This window comes from Paramisgurnus dabryanus, chromosome 18 (genome assembly GCF_030506205.2).
Source record: "Paramisgurnus dabryanus chromosome 18, PD_genome_1.1, whole genome shotgun sequence".
Taxonomy (NCBI): domain Eukaryota; kingdom Metazoa; phylum Chordata; class Actinopteri; order Cypriniformes; family Cobitidae; genus Paramisgurnus; species Paramisgurnus dabryanus.
Genome location: NC_133354.1, coordinates 11,484,926 through 11,501,392, shown reverse-complemented (window position 1 = coordinate 11,501,392; position 16,467 = coordinate 11,484,926). Strand labels below are relative to the sequence as shown.

At 37.3% G+C, this 16,467-nt stretch overlaps 1 protein-coding gene across 1 annotated transcript in view; it reads left to right on the top strand.

The window, feature by feature from the left end:
- unc5da (unc-5 netrin receptor Da) overlaps positions 1 to 16,467 on the top strand; it is a 263,938-nt gene that overhangs the window by 167,555 nt on the left and 79,916 nt on the right. Inside the window, exon 2 of the mRNA XM_065244172.2 lies at positions 4,456 to 4,656. Coding sequence (XP_065100244.1) covers positions 4,456 to 4,656 — 201 coding nt within the window. The remainder of the gene's footprint in view (positions 1 to 4,455; positions 4,657 to 16,467) is intronic.

Genomic DNA, 16,467 nt, shown 5'->3' with positions numbered 1-16,467 from the left:
CCAGCTTATGCTGGTCTTTGCTGGATTTTTCAGTAGGGAATGCTATCAACTTTCTATCTGAATTTTTTGCAATCTGTAACTTTTGCATTTCTGTGTAAGACATAAAATTGCACATTTGTTGAAAAAAGCTGGCATTACCCAACAGCTCAACTTTGTGAATCTGGGTTGGGGAAGGAAACATAGTTAATGTATTTGCTTGATAACTGATTTTTGTTAACTTTTCGCAAATAAGTTATGAATTGCAGCTTTATCTAACACTTATATTAGCTATGTCTTTTTATGTATTTCATATAGGAATGGATGGATAACCGATAACCAGTTTAGGTTTCCCCCCACATTAAAACCACCCTCACAATACATGATGCTTTGTTAACTGAGTGTTTGCCAAGTAAGTGTAGTGTAGGAGAGATTATTCAGCTGTATTGCAAAACAAAACGGATCAAATTTGTTTCCTATTTGGAACAAATAAACTGTCTCCCATTCAGTTGCAGTTATTGTCTTACATGTTTCACTTTCCCTACAGATGTGACGTACACGTCAACCGTCACTCTAAAATCGCTCTTTCTCATTTTTTTCTCACTCTTTCTCTCTCCCCCGCTCACTCACTCTCCTGCCTTCCTTTCATCTGTGGTTCAGTCGGATGACTATTTTCCGCTTTCATCAGCCTGCTATCATGTCAAGCACTCCCAAACATCTGCGATGGTGCCTGGATAAAAGCTTGCGATGTCAAAATGCGCGTGGTCGTGCGCGAGCATGTTGCATTTGTCTATTTGCTTGTAAATGTGAATGCATTTATTTGTGGGCGTGCAAAAAACAGCATTACCACAGATTACATTACACAATTGCGTGGCCCAATCTGTTTGTGCGTCTTTGTGAATACGGATGTGTTCGCACTCCTACCTGGTGGTCTGCATGTGGGAGGGTTTATTCTGAAAAGAAGAAGCATAAAAGAAGCACAAAGCACTGAAATGGTACAAACATTGCATTAAAATACAATGTATTTGTTTTGTTTGCGCATAATTTTTTAGAATTAAACATCAAAGATGGATGGAGGATAATCGAAAGTGAGCAAGCTTTAATTTCTCAGTTGCAGTAAGAGAACACTGAGACTTGAAATGAGATTGATTGATTGATAAATGTCACTAGGATGATGAAATATAAGGGTCATTTATAGAGTAATAGAAACCTCAGAGCAATAAAATGTTGCTCTGAAAAGTTATTGACAGAGCAGGGGGGGTTGGTGTATTGGGCCGGCGAGAGTTGTGATTTTCTCAGTTTGAGCAGAACACACGCATCACCTCATTCATTCTAATCTGGATGCATTAAGTCTGTTTGCCGGAGGATTACACACCTGTGCACACGCATACATAAAGTTTCCCAGGGAAGGATTACAAGTCAACTGAAATCTCTATTATATTCAAGATTTCAGTCGGGGGAAATCATTTCCAAAATATCCTGTACAATTACATCTGTGACAGTTTTATTAGTGAGAGAGTGTTTAAGAGGGCGAGTGTGTATGTGTACATGTACAGAAAGAGAAATGGAGCGACAGCGAGAAAGAGAGAGAGAGAGACATAGAGAGAGAAGTGCTTTAAATCACTGTGTGCTTTGAATCACTGTGGATATTTCAGCTCCTGCCACTCTTGTATGGGTCTTTTATCTGGGAAACACTTTTAGACCTTAAATCTTTCTCCAAATATCCCTGTGTGAAATGGATTTTCACACTCATACATGGCCGATTTCATACAGCTGTCGAAGCGGTTGTTCATTTTTTCAAAAGCTAGTTTATTTTATATTTGCTATATATTTATATGTACACTACATATACTTTTCATTCTGCTTTTTGGGGAGTGCATGACATGCTTAAGCACTTTATATGTTACAAGACAACGTGCATGTTATATGTTATCATTGCATATTATCTGTTAATATTTTTATTATGAGGTCCAAAAGAGTTGACACTACTTAAACTTGTTCTAAACAGCATCTGCTTTCTCTTAACTATGTTTGAATAACCATTGCCATGTGTTTAATGACATCAGAAAATTTGTAAACGTTTCTGAGTTTTAATGGCTGGCATTTAAGCTCATCCCAGCTATCCAGAATTAAGAATACCAAGAGGCCAGTGCTGTCCTCTTAAACGCAAATGTTTAGAGAACCGAGTTCAATTCAGATTTATTTGTATAGCGCTTTTCGCAGTTACACTGTCGCTTTACAGGAGGACACAGTGTAAAATACACATAAAACACAAATCAGAAAATTAAAATCCAAAAACAGTTTATAGTAAAGATCAGGTGTCATCTGAAGTCCTTGCAGGGCCGTTGTCATCTTGAAGCCCAGTCTCAAGAAATGATGTACCTATGGTAACGTAATTTTTTGTATTCTTTTTTTTGGTGATACTGTCACGAATTTCTGTTTTTTTTTTTTATGATCGTATCACAAATTTCTGTTTATGTGTCATTGTGACTTACCTAACTGTTTTGTCCTATTTTCTTACCATTGTCGCTTCGGTTTAGGGTTAGATTCACATGACATCCTTACCCAAACCCAACTCTAACCCTAACACCAGGCGACAATGGTTTAAAAATCAGAAAATATATAATATAAATCCGAAAAAAATAGTATAAACCAATTCTTAAAGTGACATCCTAACATAAACACCAAATCTAACCCTAAACCAAAGCGACAATGGTTTGAAAAAAGGAAAAAGCAGTTGAGTTACCTATACGTGACAATGACACATAAACAGAAATTCGTGATATGATCACAATTTGTGACAGTATCATGAAAAAGAATCAAAAAATTACGTGACTATAGGTACATTATTTAGTGAGACTGGGTAGCATCTTTCCACATGTGTGGTCATGTGATGGAGCCAGGGTCCAGACTGGTGCTGGTGTAATTGATAGTTACCTTGGGGTAGAGGGAAGTTATTCAATTATTTATTAACACAATGCAAAATTACAATATGCAATTATGTGTATGATATTGTCTTTACTTAAACAATCAAGTAAACATCACTTAATATTTTCTGTTTTGAAGCCAAAGCTTAAAAACTTTAGTTGATTTAACTTTTAAGCTTACAAAATCTATTAAACTAAAACATTCAAGTAAAATGTGAACTTACAATTATTAGTCTATGTTGTGAGGAATACCAATAATCCTTTGCGCCTGAATATTTTGATTATTTTCTGCTTTTTCACAGAAAAAAAACTGATAAGAACTTTCACTACTGAAATATTTGTTAATAAAATGTCATTATTGATGTTGTTTTGTTGTAAATTATAATTTCGTGAAGTCACCGTTCGGGTGATCAGTGTTTCTGTACATGAACCCTGTTCAGAACATTTTATTGTATTTCTCTCCACAGTACTGACAATGTATGTCAAAAACACAGTTTTGTGTGTGTTTCTGTGGAGAATCACGTTTATTCAATGATTGACTTAAAGTCATTAATTTCATGTAATAATATGATTTATAACATCAAAAGTAATATAAAGTCATAAAAACTAAAGTTATATGCAACGGGTTTCCTCACAAATTTCTAGTAATGTCAAATAATCCGGGTTAAGAGTGCAGGAATATTGGAAGAAATTAAAACATTAAATCTACTCAACTTAAAATTGTTGTTAGAACAACTTATATGTTTAAGCAAACTTCACTTAAAGTTTTAAGTAATAATTACTTAATTTTTTTAAGGCAACGAGTTACCTTCATTTTTTGAAGTAAACTCAACTTATCCGGGCTTACAATGAAGGCTGTAGAGATGTGTCTTTAGTTTAGATTTAAACTGGGAGTATGAGTCACAAAACTGTATCCGGAAGCTCTTCCACATTTTAGGTGCCATGTGTTAAAAAGCTCTGCCTCCTTTGGTGGGCTTTGCTATCCTAGGAACTACTAAAAGTCCAGAGTTCTGTGATCTTTAGGAGGTTTGAAGCGTATTAGAAGTTCAGTTAAGTATGTAGGAGCTCAATCGTTCAGCTGTCACATAGCCAACTTAATAACAATAATCCTGGGCATAATCATAACTTTATACCTCACTTCCACATCTGCATGATTTCACATCAATGCCTGATGGCACGGAACACATAGGAGCTGTCCATGGTGCTGAACTTCTCTCTGTATTTTCAATGTGAGCTGTCTGTGGTTCTGAAATCTTTCGCTGGCACCTTCAGGGCAGTTTTCACTTTCTCTCTCAGTATCACGGTCACATATGGTGTTCGCTTGAAAACGGCATCCAAACTAAGGGAGCTTTTGAATGTGACTGACAGACGGTTAAGCAAGTGAGTAAGCTTGCTGTCAGAGAGCCCCGCTTGATGGGTCTGATTATAGGAACTGGCAGGTGCATTGCTGCCGGCGAAGTGGATTTGGTCTTTTAGATATTCTATCTGTGCTTCTAATGAAAAGGGGATTTTCCCGGTGAGCTGACGAATAACGTCCGTGTTTGCTTCACAGGGTCACGTGATGGTCTGTCTGCGATGTCTGGAACACTGCCTCACTTCCTGCAGGAGCCTGATGATGCGTACATTGTCAAGAGCAACCCCATCAAGTTACGGTGCCGCGCACGACCCGCCCTCCAGATCTTTTTTAAATGCAACGGGGAGTGGGTGCATCAGAACCAACACACATCATTGGAGCATACTGAGCTGGGAACAGGTAAGACACAAAAGCACAGACTGGTTGTTTCAAAACCTAGTGAGCTTCCTTAGGGGGCAAAATTGAAAACAGTTGCAACAGCCTCCAAGATAAAAATAAGTTTGGATGCTAATGAAGAATGTTAAATGTTTGTTTAGAAATTTACTTATATTTTAGTCAATAATTAAAAGTTACAGTTAAAACTTGTTTGGTGTATTTTCAATTGAATTGTCAATTTATAATTGCTTTGATATTTTAGCCTAGGGCTATGCTCCCACATGAAAAATACACTTTTGTATATTTACTAACACTGATTCTTGGGAATTTGGATAAAACAGCTTTAAATTTTGGAAAAAAAGTTAGTTAAATTACAAAATCTGAAGCTAAATCATTATAGACAAAGGTCTTGGCTGTTCAGCAATTTACTGGTGCAACCTCCCCTGTTCGTATTTATTTCATAAAATAGGCGTTTTTCCAGTTATTACTCATTTAATGTTTACTTTAAGCCTAAATAGAAAAAGTAATGATTTTTTTTATTTAATAAACATATTTTTGTATTAATAGAGAGTATTAATTTAATTACTTAACAGCACTGAAAAAACATATTGTAAAGATATTCATTTAAAACAAATAAAACTCTGTCTGACGATGGTGACATTGGCCTCATTATGCCAAAATGTATACCACTCAAGTTAATGGCTTCTTACTTAAACTTTATGTAAATATTTGGTCCAAAAAATAACAATCCTGAGCACTGTGATTAACAAATATCAAATGATAACTTCCTAAAATACATAAAACCTGACAGAAAAGACAGAAAACCTGACAGTGGTGACATCTGACGGTGGTGACAAAAACCTAAGATAAAAAAATAGATGAGTTGTTCACATTAGCCATCTTGTTTCCCCTATGTTGCTAGCTACTTCAGACCTCTTCTTAAAAATGATACATTTATTTCATAATCTAATCTAATATTTATTTTACAAAGATGACGGTGTTGACATGTTATGTTTGCCACAGTAGCAGTGTCCAAAAATATGAACAAGATTAAGAGAAAATAGCAAACATACAGGAGCTTGAGTGATCTTGAAGCATGCAGAGCTGAAGGTTTGAAAATGGGGTCCTCAGGAATGCAGTTGACCCTGTAGATGTCTGATTTTATTGCTTTTTATAAATATCTGACGGTGGTGACACATTTTGAGCAATCACAAAATAATAGTAAATATTGTTCAAAACTCACTGTTTGTAGTTTTTAATACATACTACAATGTATCCTTTCATGTGGTAAATATATTATTCAATTCAATTATTACTTTTGGCTTTTTTAATCAAGTTGAAATGATTATCTCTTAACCGAGGACAGCTGATTTTGTAGGCAATGGGCCAGCATATAATCATTAAATTAATAAAAAATCAAAAAAAGAACCTTACATATGTGCAAAGGATCATGAAAATGTTATTAATTTTCAACAGAATTAGCACTTTTCTTAGTGGGACATGTTTTTGCCAAAGTTTCAAGAATCGGTGCTATAACAAACTGTATTTTAAATAATTGTATACAGTAATATAGTATTTTCTACTCTTTGTTAAAGGAAAAAGTTTTCCAATATTTTACTACCATATTTTCCAGACTATAAGTCGCTCCGGAGTATAAGTCGCATCAATCAAAAATGCATTTTGAAGAGGAAATAACATATATAAATCGCACTGGATTATACATTGCGTTTATTTAGAAAATGATTTCACAAAATCCAAGCCGAAGAACAGACATTTAATCTGGAAAGGCAAGTTATTCAACTAAACAATAGCATAGAACAGCAGGCTGAATAGGTGTCCACACGTTAACATAACATTATCAGTTATTTACATGATACACAATAGCATACAGAAAATACCTGAGAGGCTGAATAGGCTAAATTCACACGACAAGTCAAATCAAGTTCAAAAAAGTTCCCGAAGTCATTCTGCATCACTGAATCCATTGAATTGCATAAATACAGGAGCAGCATAGAGCGGTCTCTCGCGACTGTAGATGTTAATAGTTTCTCTTGGTTCATATGAAATAATTTTGACATATACAGTAAGTCGCACCTGACTATTAGTTTCAGGAAGTGCCAAACTATAAAAAAAGTGTGACTTATAGTCCGGAAAATACGTTATGTTCTTACCTCCACTTTGACAAATTAATTAACTTCAAATTTGGACGCAGTAATATTGACGGAAGTTTGAGCGAGAGGGGGAGTAGTCAGGAGTGATGATGTTTCTGCGCGGCAAGGTCGAAGTGCTGCTCCACCATACGATATAGTTCTCATTTTTATCCGTTTAAAAAATCGCCATGTTTTATTTTGTGCCACCATAACTACTTGTGTAACTACTCATGTAACAGTCTTTAAATAGGGAAAACATGGAAGTGTTTTGGTGGCTTCTAAATTCATCCCTGTTTGGATCCTAAGGAATGCATGGGGCTAAGCTAAATGCTAACAAATTCACAACGCGCTGTACAAAGATTAAGTGGACGCATTGAAAAAAGATAGGTATGTATTGATTCGACTAAGTTGAGGTAAGAACATAGTAAAATATTGAAAATGGTGATGTTTTCCTTTAATATATACTTAATCATTTACAAAATCACTATAGCATCTAGGAATTTTTAGACAGTATTTGCATGGACAGTGTGAGCGTGACGTTTGTTGGGGCATTAGCCATTTAACATGTTAAATTCAAACCCTATTAAAATCCATTCTTAGACGAGTGTCCCTGATGAAGAGTCTCTATGTTGCCAAAATCAAAATCAGTCCATATCAGTCACATACAACGATTAAGACGCTGTTTAAGAGGGAACCTGCTATGTAGGCGGTAGACAGCGAGACACCGCAGCGGGTTTTGGAACAGAGCTACTGTCCATCTCTTTAAGGCATCTCTTTCTATTTCAAACACAAGCGCCCAGCAGTGCCTGGTGGATGAGCAGTGTCCAGAATGTCAAATCCAACACCAGCGGTTGTTCGCCTCAACTTCTCCCAGTGTTTCATCTTTCAGCTCTCTCCCCATCAAACGTAGTGTGCTATCTGTTAGGGCTTGAAAGAGATTGATTGTTGCGTTTAGTGTTTGGTGGTGCAGATTTTTGACAGCAAAAGAAGTGATCCAGTGATGCAACAGAGTGAAATAGCTCTTTATTCCCCACTTTCAGATCAGTACTTGACCAAGGCACGAATTGCTGTTTTATATTTGAAAATGTTTGAAATCTTTCTGGCTCATTTCAGGCTTTCTTTCATGTTTATCTGTTGTGGATAATAGAGACAGCGATTAGCTGAAAATTTAATAGCTTTTGAATGCTACCTGTATTAAATAGATGTCTTCTTTTGTTGGTTACGTGATCAGACTAAATCTTACAAAGGGGAATAATTACAGTTCAATGACCTAAACCACGGCATTCAAGCAGTTATGTAGTAGTTGCTTTTGTTCAAAGCAATGTGTGAACTGTAACATTCGGTATGTTATTACAGCTAAATTGAAAATATGTGCTATACTGTAAGATTATACATTCAATCTCCAAAGAAGAGACCTGCTGATAAAAGTATACAGAGAGTTATAAGAAATATCATTTAGGTATAGATATGAATACATTTGGCTATTAATATGAACTCTTTAGGTTCAAAGGTGTACTTCAAAGGTGTACTTAAAAAAAAAGGGGTGTACTTAAAAAAAAGGGGTACCGCCCCAGTGACAACTAGGGACCATTTTTTTCTGATAGTGTAACCAATTCTAGAATATATGCACGCTATTTGCAGTAGCACGGGTCTTCTAACTTACTTAACTAATTGTTAAAAGCCTTAGACTAATCTTGGATTCAACTACAAATCTATCTCTACATGCGCCTAGCTTACTAACTCCGATTTTCCCGACCACACTGTATAAAGATTTCAGAGAGCATTGACTCTTGAGTCTCAGTGGGTTGTTGGACTGCCTAATCATCTCTGTACATCTGAAAAACACTGTTGATTAAGACCGGGCTCCCTCAGTCTAGTAGAGATACACTCCGATCGCATCTCCAGCGGCAATACCGATAAATCAAATTCAGTGAGTGGGAGCAGAGGTGTCCTTGGACTGCCTGCGTGCCTGCCGGGATTATTTGTCCTGCTGGGCTGAATGGAATCGTTCACGGATGGATGGTTGGTAAATCTGTCAGTGCTTTTGAAATGGTGCCATTTTGTAGAAACTGGTTAAGACTGTAAAACGGGTGACACCAGTTGATGCCGTCAACATAAAATAAATAAGAGTGTAGTTGTGTTGCAAACATATACATTTATGTACTGAATGTGTGTATGTATATATGAAAAATCCAAAATGCAATAAATCCATTTAGACTAATTTTGGTAAAAACATGTTTTTTACCAAAAACAAGATGAAAGTGACAAGATGAAAACCACTATTTTCTGTTACAAACTTTCACAAAGCATCTTTAGGTTATAAAAACATAAAAAATTTAAATCCATAATTTGATTTTCAAAGATTTATAATAAAAAATGATTTTTTTTCCACAAAATGCAATAAATCAATGTATAAATGTCCATTAATCTTTGCCATGTTATATTCATTTAGTTGACTAGTGGTATACACTGATTAAAAAATAAACATTAATGGCATTAATCAAAACACTTACTTTGTCATATTAAGAACACTGTCATTGCTGCTGTCATCCTTGGGACGTCGTCGCTGAGCTTTTTTGACAGCGATCAGCTGTAAAATATTTTGGTCCTGCTTGATTTTTGTTGACTTTGAGTAAAATAATGGACTTTTGTCATAAGATCCTCTGGGTTCAATGTGTTAGCATGACAGAAGCTTGATGCTGTCGGAAGAACAAGCAACAGCCAGCATTTTTTAGTCTCTCGAGTGCCTCTCACGTAAATTATTCGATTTTGATGGCTTACGTTTCTTTCCCGAAACAAAAAACCACCATAGGTTTATCAATGCCAACAAAAGTATTCTTTTGTTTTTGTTTGTTAGTTGATTACCAAGTACAAAGTAGATGAGGAAAACTAGGATTCCCTGTGCACTCAAAGCGCCGACATTATAGTTTACAATGCGTGGAATGGTGCGCTGTGATTTGTTGAGCAAATTTATTGCATTCTGCAGAGAAGGAGGACTGGCGTTATCGCGTTTTGGGAAAAAAGGGAGAAAAGATGACAGAATGACATGGCAGATATTGGATTTTGCGTAAAATAAAGAGTTTAGTTTTTAACACTGACCTGATATAATACTGATTTTGGCGGTAACTTGTTTTAAAAAAATCAGTTTTGGATATAAATATACATATTTATACATGCATGCCAGAAAATGTCCAATGACATGAAATGACATGTAAATACGCAAATCAAATGAGTCATTAACCAGATTTGTTTTTGTAATTGGTTGTGATACAAGAACTCGCAGACATTAATAGAGATATAAAATGAAAGCTTTGCTTCGTGTTTGATAAATACTGTCAGGAAGAGTGGCCAGCTTGCGGTTGTGTTCAGAATTAGCCAGCTCTGTTTCATCCCTGTGGCCAAATACACAGTCACAGCAGAGCTGACTAACAGTGCTGGACACCACTGAGATTCACTGGCAAACAACAGAGCCACGAAGAACTGGCTTTTATTGAAAACAGAATAACAGCCTCACATCCTGCTAAATATCACGGCTCTGTTTGCTATTAATGCAACATAGTTTCATAAAAACATGAGCTTTTTCACTCCTAGGGTTACACAAAATATTGATTCGGTAGACCTGTGGTGTGGTGGTAGCACATGCGTCGGATACCTGCAGTAATTGACTTCACATGGATGATGTGGGTTTGAAAGACCAGGGCTCAGGTGCACGTCCCTACAAAGACACCTCAGGCATTGACAGTTCACCATACTGGCACCGATTCATAATTCAGTTATGACGAATTTACTGGTAAAGGACATTGACTGCATTATCACCAAAAACATTTGTGCGCTCATCTTTGTGTGACAAAATGTGTGGGTTTGATAAATTATTTCTAGGACTGCTGTGGCTTTTACGCTGGTACTTGGAAATGTACTAGGACATAGGGATGTGTGCACTGCACCCGTGAGGTGTCTCACACCCCTGTTACCGAGAGTGATAATCATCATGACTGCAATCGACAACATATAGCCTTGCCACGGTAAACAAGGTGCTAATAAAAATTAGTGTGTGCGTGTTGGTGTGCAAAAAACGTACATTTTTTTGGTCATTGCAAAATGTGGCACGAAGAGTGACGCTGAACCAGTTGTCATGGTGACTATGGCTGTAAGAGAGCAAAAAAGCAGGGCAGGGCAGAACAATGGTCCACGAGACCACAAACCCCACTGCTCGGTGATTGATTTTTACAGCACGCATGGCCAAGGCCTGTTATCCTGCTACCACTGAGAAAGAGAAAAATAGACAAAGAAAAGAAAAAAAGGAGAGTGGGAGAGATTTATTAGAAAAGAAATAACAATAGAGATTGGTTGAAGGAGAGATTTAGGAGTAAAATTGAGAGGAATGGAGAAGTGGGTGTAAAAAAGATTGAGGGTGTAAGAGAAATGACAAAGATAGGATGCCAGCAACGTTTTATCCGGCCAGATCTTCAACCATGTTTAATAATTGGTTTGGAACAGCATGTAAATGATAACAGACATTAATTTTTTTGTCAAAGCATCATTGGTTTTAATCAGGTCACGAGAGGTCGTTCTGTATGGAGAACTTCTGGTGGGTTGACGGCAGGCACGTGCACAGATAGGGCTCAACCTGTGCAGAACACATGCCCTTTTTGTCCTTACACTCCGAAGTGCCCTTTTTTGGAGGTGTTTTATTATTTTTTTTAAATATATAAATTAATGCTATTGTTAAACATTTACGTCTGTCTGTGTGTTTTACAAATATATTTATCAAATAAAATTATTAAAAAACTAAATATTTTTGGATCCGCTCAAGCTGTCTGTCAAACCTCTTAACTCCGCCCCCTGAGTGCAGCGAGCTGAAGTTCCACAGCAGTCAGAGGCAGCTGAACGTCTTGCAACGGTAAATAAGTATCTTGTTGTTTGAGTACAATGCTGTCTCATTACGAAAGAAACACTAGTATGTATATAACGGCGCATGTTTTATAAATTTGAGCAGAGCCGAATTATCCATAGACGGGATTGGTCGAGTGGGCAATCAGGGGGCACTAAGGGCTCCAAACTGCAGCAAGGGCTGGCACAAAATGCGACCAAATTGAGTTTTTGACAAAGCGCGAGCAGTTTTTAAACAAGTGTTCACCCATGTGAAGGGCACCCGTGACAACAATACGGAATGCACGGTCGGGTTTTTACCGTTTTTTTTGCATGACGCGTATTAATCGTTTAACTAAAGTCAACACATCTCACGCGAGAAGACGCGCCCGCGCAGGTAAATGTTTAGCCTACATTAACACCAAAAACATATCAGATTAGAAAGGTCTTAGACATCAGATGCCCAGTTGGGAAAACTGGATAGAGACGAAAAACGTGTAAAGGATACAAGTATGTACATTATATTGCCCTGTCACTCATTACAGTATGCAATCTGGATATAATTTATTGTATATGCATGTATCTTATGCCTTGAATTAGTCAAGGGAGTTGTATGATTATTTGGTTCATAACTTTTTATTCTGAAATTAACTGCATAGAGTTAAGTCTATTTAGTATTTAGTATATTTTTTTAGTAATGCAGTTATTTGCACCTTCAAAAGACCAAGGTTCCTGGTCCTCAGCACCAGGTAGGCAGATACATGTTGAATATGCTAATGGTATGGCTATAGTATAGTATAATCTCCTATTTTGATCTTTAATATCCTATTTCCCCCTCTTCTCAATCACATGCATAAACATGTTAACCAAATAATACAAATTAGCTTATAAAACCAAACAGAATACCTTTTTTTCTTCAAACATATTTTTATGTAACTTTATGTATGTAAGCAGAGGAAAAATTTTTAATTAATATATTCTACAATTAAATAAGAGCGAGCACTTCACAAACACATGACTACAAATAGGCCTAATACAGACAAACACCCAGGATGTAAATTGTTAAAGCCAACTTACAAGGGCAGATATCCTTTGCACTGTATAATGCCAAGCTATCATAAAATGTCATTTTTCATTCATTAATAGTGATTTTTTTCAATCATTAATAGTGAATAAATATAAAGCTATTAAGATGATTATTAAGTGATATTTATTTGGAGGGGGTGCCCTTTTTCAGTTTCAGCACATGCCCCTCAAAAGGTCTGTGCACGGCCCTGGTTGACGGGTATACAGGAGATGAAAGATGACACATGCAAGACACAAAAAGGGACATTGCTAAAGATGGAGGATGAGATGGTCTTCGCCCGCTGCTTGGCGACTGCAAGAGGGATCGATGTCCAACATTCTGCATTACGATCACAGCTAGCCCACTGCGCTGTATCATCTACCTCCAGCAGGGATAGAGAGATCCAAGACAAGATGCATTGAGATTCAGGAAGGACAAAGACAATGAAGAGAAAGACTTTGAAAGAAAAAAAAACAGAGGCAGTGCAAGTCTTTTTTATATCGCTCAAGGCCTTAACAGACAGTCCAGCCCATCTCATGGAGATGCGTATCACATATGAAAACTTGTGTTATACATACGCCAAATTCCAATTTTGCTTGATATTCCAGTCCTTCCCGTTCACTTAATATGGGGAATATATATGTTTGTGGCGTTTTATGTATTGGTTTCCCCAATTTTTTTCTATTTACCATCGTCGCTTAGGTTTGGGGGTTAGAACAACTTTTTGTTACATACAGTAAAATGACATTCTAACCTAAACCCCATTTCTAACCCCAACTCCAAGCGACCATGGCATAAAAATAGACAAAAACATGGAGAAACCCATTTTAACTCTTTCACCGCCAGCGTTTTTAAAAAAGTTGCCAGCCAGCGCCAGCATTTTTCATGATTTTCACCAAAGTTGAATGCCTTCCAGAAAATGTTCTTCTTTAAATATATAAACATACAATATACCAAATGAAAGAACAGACCCTCTGCTTTCAAACAAAAAAAAACGTTTCATCCTACCTTCAGTGGTTCTTTTGTAATCAGCTTTTGAATATGGGTAGGTTTCTGCAAAAACACCACATTTTGAGCAAAAAGCAGAGATAATTCAATTTTTGTGACGGACTTTTCATAGAGTTCCCATTCAGAGCGATCTTTAAAACAGACACGGACATGCAGCCGCTTGCCATAGGGCAATACTTCCGGGTTTTAAAAGTTGCGGAAAATCTCGTCATTGGCGGGGAAGCGTTTTCTCTTAATTGTCAATGGCGGGGAAAGAGTTAATATCAACCTAAAGCAAATCCCAAATCTAACCCCAAACCCAAGTGAAAATGATTTAAAACAAATTGAGAAACCAATACATAAAATGACACAAAAGATGTATTAAGTGAACGGGAAGGCATGGGTATCATGTGCACGCAATATTGGAATAGTAAATAGTACATTAAATAGTAATTGTATACATTAATAAACAAAATTGTATAGAAATCATTAGTGTTAGTATGATTAACTCTTTTCCCGCCAGCATTTTTCATGATTTTCACAAAAGTTTAATGTCTCCCAGAAAATGCTGTTTTTTTATATATAAATATATTAAATGAAAGAACAGACACTCTGCTTTCAAACAGACAAACAAACAAACAACTTTCATCCTACCTTCATTAGTTCTCTTTTTATCACCTCTCAAATATGGGTAAGATTCTTCAAAAACACCAAATTTTGAGATAATTCAATTTTTGTGAAGGACTTTTCATAGAGATCAGATTCAGGGCGATCCTTAAAACATAGACGGACATACAGCTGTTTGCCCTAGGGTGATACTTACGTGTTTTAAAAGTTGCGGAAGTGCGCCAACAAGATAACTCGTCAATGTCGGTGAAAGAGTTAAAGATTTTTTGTGGCTTAAAGTTAAAGAGCCAATGGATGTGTCTCCAGTGACCCAGGCATGATTTTCAGCTTGAAGTCCTGTGCCAGTCCCATTTTCCTTTCTCCACCATGTGCTTTTGGTAATTTTATACTGTCTGTCCTTTCAACATTAAAAACACAAAAACTTCTCAAATGTACTTCAAAAATAAAATGCTTATTTTGTGTTTAACAAAAAAAAAAAAAAAAAATTCTGAGCCCGTTCTGCCAATCTAAAAGACTTTGTGTCATGACTGGGAACAGGAGTAAGGACACAAGTGCAAGTTCACGATGAAATGAATAATATTTAATAACAAATGAGAAACAAAACACGAGTAGCAAACAACGGGCAGGTAAGTAACACAGGAACACGCAGTACATGGAACACAGGAAACAGACACAATGGCAACAATGATCCGGCAAGTGAGTCTTCTTCTTCTTCTTCTTCTTCTTCTTCTTCTTCTTCTTCTTCTTCTTCTTCTTCTTCTTCTTCTTCTTCTTCTTCTTCTTCTTCTTCTTCTTCTTCTTCTTCTTCTTCTTCTTGTATGATTTGCGGCAGTTTAGACACTGCTAGGCAAGTGAGTATAGCACAAACAGGGGTATAAAACAGACAGACTAACAATGCACAGGTGTGATGAGGAAGGTAATTAATCAATGAATAGTCCAGGTGACGGTAATCGGAACAGACACAAAACATGATAAGGATTTAACCGTGACACTTTGGGGTGGTTTACCGGACAGGGTTTATCCTAGTCCCAGACTAAAATGCATGTTTGAGCTGAACAAGTGCCATTTTGTCTCAAGATGCATACCTGTTATATTTTCTGTAACGCCTAGTCCTGTATTAATCTAAACCAGGGCTATTCAAATCTTACCCTGGAGGGCCGGAGCACTGCATAGTTTAGCTCCAACCCTAATCAAACTTACCCACCTGTGATTTTCTAGTGATCATGAAGACCTTGATTAGCTTTCTCAGGTGTGTTTCATCAGGGTTGGAGCTACACCTTGCAGTGCTCCGGCCCTCCAGGGTAAGATTTGAATAGTCCTGATCTAAACCCTTTCTGGGAAACCATCCCTTTAAGTCCATAGCAGTCACGTCGTTAATCCCTGAAGTGGCTCTATACACTCGGACAGACTCATACACACGCAAACAAAGACACAGTGTGCCAACAGGCTCACAGAGATGGTACAGACCTCTGGCTGCTTGAGATAGAGCTCTAATCCAACAGTGGGACAATATCTACACGTACACGCATCTGCAACCCAGCGGTCGCCAGTATGCAACAAGAGATCAGATTTGGTCGGGTATGCCAAGCCTTGAGAGAATAGGACAGGAAGGAGAGAAAGAAAGAGAGAGGACACTTTGGACATGGCAGTGAGACAGTGTTAATATTGTAAGACACAGATTTAGGTTCCCAGAATTATCCACTGCCACTCAGTAACAAGCCAGATCCTCTGCTTTGACACACATGCACTGCTTTCTCTCCAAGTGTTGGAAATGGAAGAAAGAGGAAATGGGGGATAAGAGGAATAGGCCAGCAAAGACTGACAAAGCCACCACTGACTGTCCTATAAGACCATGGAGTCTCCAAGTCTGAAAATGGCGTGAAAAGTACAGCCAGGGATGAAGACGATAGGCTGCATGGACAGCAGGGTGGAGAAGAGAAATAGGAAAGGAATATAAGAGCTCAGAAATATGTAACTGTTTGGACAGAGATTATTTGAGAGGAATTGGGACACACTTTTTTTAACCTTCGCATACCCAAAGTCCGTACCTCTTTTGGTCGTTGTTCTTTTAAGTTTTCTGCTGCACATGACTGGAATCAACTGCAGCAGACACTAAAGCTTAGCTCATTTATTTCG